At 39.3% G+C, this 11,399-nt stretch overlaps 1 protein-coding gene across 2 annotated transcripts in view; it reads right to left on the bottom strand.

Annotated features, from left to right (window-relative positions):
• Positions 1-3,708: 3,708 nt before the first annotated feature.
• The window catches only part of LOC124792905 (esterase E4-like), a 240,405-nt gene continuing 232,714 nt past the window's right edge, over positions 3,709-11,399 (bottom strand). For both annotated transcript variants that reach the window (XM_047257978.1, XM_047257979.1), the window contains one exon: positions 3,709-7,103. In XM_047257978.1, the coding sequence (XP_047113934.1) occupies positions 6,887-7,103 (217 nt within the window). In that variant the 3' untranslated portion in view covers positions 3,709-6,886. The remainder of the gene's footprint in view (positions 7,104-11,399) is intronic.

Below are 11,399 nucleotides of genomic sequence, written 5' to 3'. Positions count from 1 at the left end.
GCAATGTTTGTATCTTCATTATTCGGCAGAAATTGGCGAGTGTTTTACAGGACAATTACAAAGAAATCCAAGCAATAGGAATTGTGAAACCAGGTACAAGTACGAAATCTGTTACTAATGTCGACCTGCAGGGAAACAAGAAAGAAGAGAATGAATATGTAGTGTGCATAGCTGGTGCCAACGACATCGCAAGAAATGAAGAACGAAATTGCCTAGCAAGCCTGGAAAACTTCTTAGAAGCAAACATATCACGAAACACCATTATTACAACACTGCCTCACAGGTATGATCTCATGTACAATTCGTGTGTAAATAAGTTGATTCGAAAAACAAACATTAAATTGAAACAATTGTGTGCTCGTTTTGCAAATGTAAAATATTAGATATAGGCAAACTGAACAGAAGCCTACATGGTATGCACCCAAATTTTGAAGGCAAAAAAATCTTGTGTGACAAAATATGGGAAATTATCAAAGAAAAAGACGAATTAAACAGAATTCTCAGTCACAAAGTAAACAAGTATGTTTTTTTTTAGAGGAAAGTATAATAAATTAATCCCTGCATATTAGAATGTCCAGTATGTAACTAATAAAACAGAGCAGCTGAGTGTTTACCTAAATGAATTTAAGCCACACGTCTTCCTAGCGAGTGAATCGGGATGCAAGGAAGAGGAAGCATATGGTTACAGGCTAAAAAATTACAAACTTATAAACTTGTACTGCAGAAAGACACACAAAAGTGGTGGGGTAGGCATTTATAGTAGAAATAATCTAAAATGTGAAAAAGTGAAATGGATAGATGATCTGAGTACTGAAATGGTATTTGAGATTGCAGCAGTCAATCTAAAGTATGGAAACAACAGCCTTATTATAGCAGCACAGTATAGGTCACCTGGAAGTAACGCAAAGAGTTTCTAAATTGCCTAGAGGACTTTCTGGAGGGGAAAGCAGTGTATAAAAAACACTTGTTGCTTGTTGGAGACATCAACATAGACTCATTAAATAATAGTGTTAATTATTTGCGCTATATGGATGGATTACAGAGTTATAACTTCAAACAAATGAACTCAGAACCTACAAGATTCACTGCAAATACGAAGACATGTATTGACCATGTTCTCACAAATGTAGGAAAAGAGAATGTAAATGTAAACACTTTAAATGAAAACTGTCGTTTAGTTAAAAAGTAAATAAAGCTGTAAACCATAAAGCCGAGAATCTCCCTTCTGAAATTATTGAACTGAGGGAGAAAATGAAAGATTGCTATACACTTTTTAGAGCTACTATAACTACAATATTTCTCAACAAAATATAAACTGCTCAGAAAATCATACAGAGAGTCCTTGACTAACCTAAAAGCACAGAAATATACCTCTGAAACAAGAAACTCTAGCTGTATCAGTAAAACTGCTTGAAAATAATGTATAAAGAAAGTGGGAAACAGAATTCCTGTGAACACAGCAACATAACATTAAAAGAAAATGGCAAAGAAATAAATGACCCAAAAGAAGTGTGTGAGAAATTTATACAAAAGTTCAGTACAGTTGTTACAAACGAAGTTCATGTCAAGCCGCAAAATTTTAGTCTTGGAAAATCTAGCCAGTCCTTTTATATCCACAGCATTACTGAGAGGGACGTCCTAGCAATCATTTCAGCACTTCGACCAAAAATGTCTTGTTGCTGGGATGACATTTCACCTAGACTGCTAAAGGAATGCAGGGATGAATTAGTGAAACCCCTGACTCACTTGATAAATACCTCCCTCAGTAATGGTGTATTCCTTGGCCTTTTGTAAATTACTGAAATTATACCAGTGCATAAAAAGGGATTAAAAACTGACACTAAAAACTACCGGCCAATGTCATTAACCTCAGAACTACGTTAGGCAAATTGTTAGAGAGAGTAATACTAAATCAAGTTGAATCCTATTTCACCAAACACAATCTGTTAAACATCCTACAATGTGGATTTAGAAAAGGGAGATCTACTACAACAGCAGTAGCATCTTTTATACATGAAATATTAAATAAGCTGGACAAAAATGACAAGATAATAGGCACTTTCCAAGCCTTTGATACTGTGAATCATACCATTCTTCTGTGTAAGCTGGAAGAGTACAGGTTGAGAGGATTAGCCTTGAAACTACTTACCTCCTATCTGAAAGACAGGAAACAGTGTGTAAAGCTAACATATAAAAATAACAACTAAATCAACCTTCAGGACACTTCAATGTGGCATGCCTCAAGGAAGCATACTAGGGCCTTTTCTGTTCCTTGTATATGTAAATAACTTATTTGAACCCCAAAATTGCATGGTTGTAAGCTATGCTGATGACATATCCTTCATCAGCTGTGACAGTGATATGCAGTCTGCAGCTAACAGTACTGAGATCAGTTTCAATACTCTGTCTGCATACCTTACAGCTAACAACCTTCTTGTACATAAAGACAGAATGGTAATAATGAAGTTCATCCTCAGTTATAATGCTGCCATAACTGATACTGTATTTACATCCCTATTGGGTATTGCATATGCAAATTCACATAAATTTTCGGGCATCATTGTTGATGAACACTTATCATGGAAAGAACATGTAGATAATATTTGCAATAAAATCAGTAGAAATGGGTATCTACTTAAATGGGTCTCAGCCTTCTTGGACCATAATACTTCAAGGCAAATATATTTTGGGTCAATTTATCCCCACATTCAGTATGGTATTGAGATATGGGGTGGGGCATCAGCAGTTCATATAGATCGACTTTTTTGATTACAAAAAAAGGCAGTAAGAATGGTAGCCAAGGTAAAGAAGAGAGAGCCTTGTAGAGACATCTTTAGAAAATATAAAATTCTTATGGTGTACTCCACGTATATACTGCAGACAGTCATGTTTGTGAAACAAAATCTTGAATTTAATATGACAAACAGTAATGTACACAACTATGATACATGGGAAGGGAAAATTTTTATAGAACTGTGACCAATAAAAAGGCAACGGACCACAGCACACTTAGAATGGGAGCAATTTTCTACAATGCACAGCCCTGTGAACTTAATAAAGTAAATCTAAATATGCTAAAGAGTAGACTGAAACAATTATTAATAGAGAAGTGTTGTTACTCTATAGAGGACTTTAATTTGTAGTGTCATCATGGAAAACAGTGTGGAGTGTATACCTGTCCTTTTTTCCCCCTAAGGTAAATCTTTCCGCTCCCGGGATTGGAATGACTCCTTACCCTCTCCCTTAAAACCCACATCCTTTCGTCTTTCCCTCTCCTTTCCTCTTTCCTGATGAAGCAACCGTTTGTTGCGAAAGCTTGAATTTTGTGTGTATGTTTGTATTTGTTTGTGTGTCTATCGACCTGCCAGCACTTTTGTTTGGTAAGTCTCATCATCTTTGTATATACATTGTCTCCGATCTATCAGTGGTATGAAAGAATGTAATTATACACTGTATTATGTGTACTTTACTATTATAAATATAAGCTAAATTGTGTTACACTGTAGAGGAATCTACGTGTAGTGCTCTTTTGAAAAATAGTGTGTACAGACATGTGTCTGATCCATATGATGTTATGAAAGAATGTAAATGTTTTACTGTATATGTGTAATGTAAGCTAAATTTCCCTGACAATGTCTGAAAACTTTTTGTTATAGGGACAGAAAATAAATAAATAATTAAATAGAAATGAAATGACAACCAAGAAGGAAAAATTAAATTGTTTGTATTTACAGCTCACTCCTTTTTTTGAATACCAATCAAACCTCTCCCAATTTAAATCAAAGTTTCCAACATACAATAGATAAATCACTAACACCCTGCAACAAACTATACTAGAAAGGTGACAAGAAAAAATGTCTTGTCTGATATTGGTATGTTCCAAGGGAGTAATATCACCCAAGGTCACATGGTGGGGTGATCATACAGGGATGACTGTGTTCCATAGTTGCCAGAACCAGAAGCAATATACATTATGCAATTGGAGATGCCCAGGCACCTGCAGTTTTGAGGGGCACATATGTACTACCCCAGGTGCTATGCATAACCAGCTTAGGTTCAAAATTTCTTAGCTCCATCTTATTGCGTGTTACCATACGTTTATATATAGTTTTTAGTTTTACAAATTTTATTTTTACAAATGTCATCCATTGTTCATTGTTATACACCTTGTTTGATGCTTCTTATGTGAATAAATATAATGTGCTTAATCCAAGATGCTTGTTTTCTGAAACCAACATTTCACTGTCATCCTTAACAAGAGTCATTGAAGACTGAAGCCCACACAATGCTTGTAGTAGCTGAGGACTGCCAGCAGTGATAAGCTGCCAGCTTGAGAATCCTGGCCAAACACAATCCCACTCAGGACTCGCTAGCTTCCCTCAGATACTTATCACTTGGCACGACCAAATGAGCGCATGTAATTTACTGAATCCTAGAATCCTAAGGATACCATTGCCCTCAAACTTTCAATTTTCTAAGTTGTTGTGTAGAGAAAGAGAGAGAGAGATTTATTCATGGAACAGAAAAAATTAAAATAAGTTTTAAATATTAAGTTTGAAACATATATTCGAGCCAACTGAAATATGATTGTTTTTCTTGTTTTACAATTTTGTTTGTTGTGTAATCACTTTGAGACTTTGTTACTTAATCCAGTCTAAATTCTACAACAAATGGAATGTCAGTATTATTTGGTGTTTATTCTTTGATATTGCATTCACTTCTGAGAATATGGAATGTTACATAAGAAAAACTTCCAGAACTATTTGTTTTTAATATTACATTTATGTGTACTGTTACAAATAACATTCCCTCACCTATGTACAGAATGCCAGTTTAAAATTTTGGAACATTGTAGAGGATCTGATTCAGAACATTTTGCAATATGCAACCTATAGCTGTAAATATGAAATAAAGCTTCTACAGCATTATGCACTTTCTTGGTACTCGGTAGGCTAAATGAAACACCATAATACCACAGTCTGGAAAACTGTTATTGACAGAACAGCAGAGTAAAATCAAATACTCTAAACAGAATTTGTGGCTTCACTACTTTAGATTACATGTTTTGACAACCAACTTTGTGACATAAAATGCAATGGTGAATCATGTTTTGTCTAATTCTCTTCAAGACTACATGCTCCCCTCAGCTGGTATCAAATATTGTAAAGATGTGCCTATTAAGCTCAGCTACTCTTCCTACTATTGTTGAGTACACAAGAACTTTACACAACCCCAGAGAAAAACATCAAGAGGGGTGAGGTCAAGGAAGTGCACAGACCAAGGGATGGGCATTCCCTTGCAATTACTCTCAACCTGAAGTCATCTGTGGGCTATGCAGTGGCCTGATGATCAAAGTGCTTGGAGTACCATCACGCTGAAACCAAAAACTAGCAAGCAATTGCAAGCAAACGCACTCCAGAAGTTCAGGCAAGGCATTTTCCAGAAAGTTCATATACCATTCAAATAATGTGGTGGGATGTGTGGTTCAATAATGTGATGTGAGAATCTCACCTAGTAGTTACGTGATAGAAGCTGAAACACATCCTACTTCTGTGGAAACCTTTCTGGCTATATGTTCCCTATTGCAAAGCATTTGAATTTCATCCTCACATATTTAAAAAAAATCGTTCTGTAATACCCTGTATAATGTAGCAATATTTGACACCCATTGGGGGCAATGAGAAGAATTTGCACATGATCACAGGAAGTTTGATGTCCATGTGTCATATCTTTCTTTCTTTGCTGCATGATTGCTACAGACCTGTCTTTCTTGTATTATATGTGGATTAGAATCTTCCAGGTACAGTACAATCACTAGTTTCTCTAAAATAAGAAACATAATGTTTTTCAGAGAACTGTGCGTCTGAATAGTCAATATTTCCTACCTTGAAGGTTACATCAAATGCAGTGATAACTAAAAGCATGTAAGTTTAGAAAGTTACATAGTTTATGCACCAGGGATATATTTGAGATTTCTAATGGTAGAGTAATGAGTGCATTCAAGCCCTTTCAACTTTTGGAAATTATTAATATATCTGGCAATAACTGAACAAAGGTTGGCTCAGAGTTAACTGAATTATTACTATAAACACATCTGCTTTGTTAGAGTTAAATAAAAACCCTCAGTTTTGAAGTCAGCTGCCCACTGCTAGGTTTCTTCTGTCACTCATTTATCCTGGACAAAATGTCTACATATGTAAAATGGGAAATTGACCCAGTTTATGAATCCATTTTAAACTGTACGTTCCCCAATAACTTGCTGGGTAGGTCAGTTCAAAAATTCGAGGAAGATGAGATGTTACCACCTCTAATAGAAACCTGTCTAGTAAAATACTGTCATGTTCAACCCATCCATCATGCTGTGGACAGCTTTACTTACTAAAACAATAATAAGCTATGCCAGTTCTTAAAATGAAATACAGATGCTGGCAACCTGTGACAGTACATATGACTTAATTTCTTATAATGGAAAAGAATGTTTTCATGCATGCATAAGGAAGACAATGGAGTGACATGGATGGAAGAAGAGAGAGTGGGAAAGATTGTTTTCATGCATGCTCCGGGAGGACAAGGGGAGTGATAGGTATGAAAGAAGAGTGGGAAAGGGAGAAATGGAGAGACAGTAACAGATGTGAAGGAGAACTATTGTGAACATATGATACTGTGCATTATTTCACAGATTAGCATTAACATGCTCTGTAGTTATGGCTAGCAGCATTTGCAAAAATGGGAAAGATAACTTTCATATAACAGAACAGAATGTAACAACAAATTAACAAAATTTTAAAAATGACAAGAGTTGTGTTCATCAAGAGTTAAGTGTACTGAGTCCCTGAAAATAAATAAATAAACCACACATTCTGCATGTTTTCACGAAAGCAAAACATTAAATATAAAAGTTGTAAGAATGTTCATCTGGATGTGGTCTATGCTGAAAATTTGGAGGTAAAGGAAACAATTTATCCCATAAAAGCATTCGTTTTTGATTAAGTGCAGTTTTAAGTTCCAGTCTTGCACCAATGTCCATATACTTTGTATCTGATACTTCAAAGGGTTCCCACTTTGTTTCAAATTTGTCTATATCTTTATGAGGTGTAGGATTCCTGTAACAGAGATGTAATCACTAAATTCATTATCTGAATCATGTTTAGTCATGGTACATTATAAAGGACAAATCAAATAAATTGTCACAGTCAAATAAAATAAAAGTGTTACAGTGACAAAGTATAATACAATAAAACTTAAAAATTATTTGAAGAAGAATGCTTTGTCACAAATAAATATGATCAAAAATTTTAAGTTATTTGTCAGTTATTGTTCATCTCCATGAGGGATAGGAAACAGTGTCCTACATTTAATTTTTAGAATTTCTTCTTATAGTTGTACATGAATTGCAGCCCTTTCACGTATTTCTTTACATTTATAATGAAGAAAGTATAGCATTATATGAGCTACTTGATACTATCCTTTATGCCTCCTGACAAATTCAGGTGAAAGTAGAAAGATTGTAATTAGTATGTGAGTTCACTACGATGCTCCTCAAACCACTGCAGCATGGTTCTCGCTCCGAGGCATGGACAATTATACTGCTTAAAGATGATGACACTGTCAGGGAAGACAATAAGCATGAAGGGACGCAGGTGGTTTGCAACTGTCAGCTTGTCTTTGATTACTACCACAGGTCCCAGGCAAGCACAGGAGAATGTCTCTCATAGCATAATACTGCTTCCGTCAGCCTGCATCTGTTGTGTGCTGCATGTTTCAAGCTGCCATTCACCTCAATAATGTCTGTGGAGACGACCATTGACCTAGTGTAGTAAAAATGTGATTCAGCCCAAGGGCCTACACATTTCCACTGATTGACGGTCAAATCCAAATGGTCCCATACCCACTGCAATCATAATTAATGATCAAAATTCACCTCGATCAAGGTGTTTCTGGAGAGAAACATTAACCTTGTGTAACAAAAATGTGATTCGTCCAAAGAGCCGACACGTTTCCATTGATTGATGGTCAAATCCTGATGGTCGCATGCCCACTGCAATCATAATTGATGATGTTGTTGGATCAACATGTGAATAGAGGAGGGGGGGGGGGGGGGAGGTCTGCTGTGGAGCTCCATGTTCAGTAACATATGGTGAATGGTGTGCTCCAAAACACTTGTGCATGCACCAGCATTGTGCTCTTTTGACACAGATGCCACATATCACCATCTATCCTACTTTACCAAGCAGAAAAGCCTCTGAACCCCATATTTTGTGAAGAGTTGTAGACATCCAACCACTTAGCACCTAGTGATAGTTTTACTGCCCTTCTAACTCTTTCTGTAGGTGCTCATGACGGTAGCACCTTAACTTTTGACCAGCATCACCATTTATATATATTAGATGCAACCTATGACATTACTGCTGGTTGCGGCATCACCATATGTGGGCATACGTTGACTTTGCATTTGATGTTACCTTTTCAACCGTTTGATTGCTGGATCCCATGCCACATTGAGTTGCAGATGACAGTCTTAATGACTTCTTTAATTACACAGTCTCAGAAGCCATCAGTGTGAGCCATAACAGATTCGATCCAGCGACTGTTTTATAAAAGCACGCTCGGCTAAGGTGGATTTTCGGTGTACTAAATCCAGGATACTGTACACTATAAAACCTCTCACACACCGAGCGAGGTGGCGCAGTGGTTAGCACACTGGACTCGCATTCAGGAGGACGACGGTTCAATCCCATCTCTGGCCATCCTGATTTAGGTTTTCCTTGATTTCCCTAAATCGCTTCAGGCAAATGCCAGGATGGTTCCTTTGAAAGGGCATGGCTGATTTCCTTTCCAATCATTCCCTCACCCGAGCTTGCGCTCCGTCTCTAATGACCTCGTTGTCGACGGGACGTTTAACACTAATCTCCTCCTCCTCCTCCTCCTCCTCCTCCTCTCATACTCTTCCTTTCATTGTCCTATACTCTACACTGTTTGACATAAGAATGGCCACATTTTCAAGGTATCTCATAGACCCCAGGTGTTCTGAAACCTGTTGCATCTTTGACTCTTGTCAGTAACTGCTGGATTTTTGTTGGAGGTCCCGAGATAGATTTGATCTTGCAAGTTTTGGCAGACAGCTTATCTTTCCTGAAATGGAGCCTCAGAATGAGAAGAAACCGAATTTCTTTTCCAACAACAGCAACAAATATGCCTCTGCCCGTGCACTACTCATCAAATGCCGTTCTCGTCTGCCAGCCAATACAATTCACAACATTATTTATGACGAGACTTTAGGTGACAGAACCCCCTTAGAGCTGTGGTGACACTTGCATGGGCAGGTCAGTACTGAGATCTTGTTAAACTTAGCACTCTGGGCATTATGGTTGGTGAAACTGCTGCAAGAACTACAATTACATTTGGTCCCACATACCGCAGCATCACTCGAGGGTAAACTATGGCTGGTAGATCAGACATACGCCATTATTTGGCACTGCCACCTCCCTCCACGCAGCACAGTGCCCAATAGCGCTGAGATTGGTAACCCTGTGAGTATACTTCCATCGTCGGGCGGTAGAGGCTGCGCGCATGCATATCGCGGGCAGCACACAGAACAGCAGCCATCTAACGACCAAGATCGGGAATCATGAGTGGGCCGGCAGCAGGCTCTCCACACCCCAACCGGGCTAGCATCTGCCCGCCCCACCTTCCGCTCACCTTACGCTTCAGCTGGCGGGACGAGTACAGCTGACTCAAGCATATGCTGGTTCCACTCCACTTTCAGGAATGCTGCTCGCAACTGCCGCCCACCCTGTGCATTCCCAAATGCTGCATGCGGGCCACAGTAGTTGCCACGGCTCGCAGATGCATGTAAAGTCATCCACGGACGTTGCATACTGTCAGATCCCCCACCTCACAAGGGTGTCTGTACGCCTTGGATTTAGGTTTGTGTCGGTATTTTCTCATCGATACCGGAGCAGACATTAGTGTCATACCTCCCAGATTTACTGTAAAGGACACGACACCAGCCAAATTGTTCCTTTGAGCAGCAAATAAATTGCCACTTCGTATCAACAGTTTGGACGGGTTACCTACTGAACTCATACCTGGCAAACAGTTCACTTGGTCCTTCTATGTGGCTGATGTAGAAGACCCAGTTTTAGGCATTGACTTCCTTTTCCATTTTGGACTGTCTCCAGATCTCCAGTCGGCTGCATTATTGGCACCACGCCTCATCCACTCATAGTGTGTGTTCAGTCGCCTCCTCGGCACCCCTCCCCCTCAGCTTCCCGATGATTTCGACATGGCTCTCATCAAGTGCTCTTCACTGACAGACAGCTTTGCAACTTCCATCACCCAACTTCAGTCCGAGTGCTCTGCAGTCAATGATCTCTGCACTCGCAACACCAAACTAAACCACGCAATATCGTTGGCTATGCAAGCCCTCGCCGAAGCACAACAACTTGTACAATGCCACCACCCTCCAACACCGCTTACACCCCATGTGGGACTTTGATGCTGCCACCCCTCCAACACCGGAGAAGCATCTCGTGGAACTTTGTCACTGCTGACGTTGACAGCTTACCTGGCACATCAGGTTAGTGACTTTCGTGTGCTACTGATTCCTGTTCACAACGGCCCCCAAGCAAGTTCACCAGCCCAGCTGAATGCTATCATGAATGGCACGACACACAAAATTGTCACAACAGATAGGCCACCAGTGTGTCATAAAGCACGCCAGCTGCCGCCACATAAACTATGCCTCGCTAAGGCCGCAGTGGAGGTACTTCTGCGGGCTGGTATTGTTCGTCCATCGAACAGTAACTGGTCTTCGCCCATACATTTAGTTCCCAAAAAGGATGGCACAGTGCGCCTCTGTGGTGAATATCGCCACCTCAATGTGCAGACCATATCAGACAGTTATCCAATACCTCACATACAAGACTTCAAGCAAGCACTTATCGGAGCATGCATCTCCAGTGTTTTGGACTGCCATAAGGCATATTTACAGATACCCATGGAACAGAGTGACATATCAAAGACAGTATTGATCACACCTTTCAGCTTCTGTGAATTTTGTTACATGCCTTATGGTCTCAAAAATACTTGGCAACATTTTATAGACTCACTTCTGTTTAATTGCACATATTGTTATGCATACCTCGACAACATACTCATTTTTTCCTCCTCTGACAGAGAACACGAACTCCACCTGGCCATGATACAGGACTTATTGACATGTAACGGAGTCGAGATCAATAATGACAAGTCACAACTCCACTTCACTACAGTCACTTTTATGGGGTACACCGTCTCCTCGGAAGGTACTGGGTTGACTGTATTCGTGATCTACCTCTCCCAGGGTTGTTTTGTGAATTATGCCGGTTTTTTAGGAACTATCAACTTCTACCATCGTA

The sequence above is a fragment of the Schistocerca piceifrons genome, chromosome 1 (assembly GCF_021461385.2).
Source record: "Schistocerca piceifrons isolate TAMUIC-IGC-003096 chromosome 1, iqSchPice1.1, whole genome shotgun sequence".
Classification (NCBI taxonomy): Eukaryota; Metazoa; Arthropoda; class Insecta; order Orthoptera; family Acrididae; genus Schistocerca; species Schistocerca piceifrons.
The sequence above is the reverse complement of the archived record's forward strand: the minus strand, read 5'-3'. Positions and strand labels throughout refer to the sequence as shown.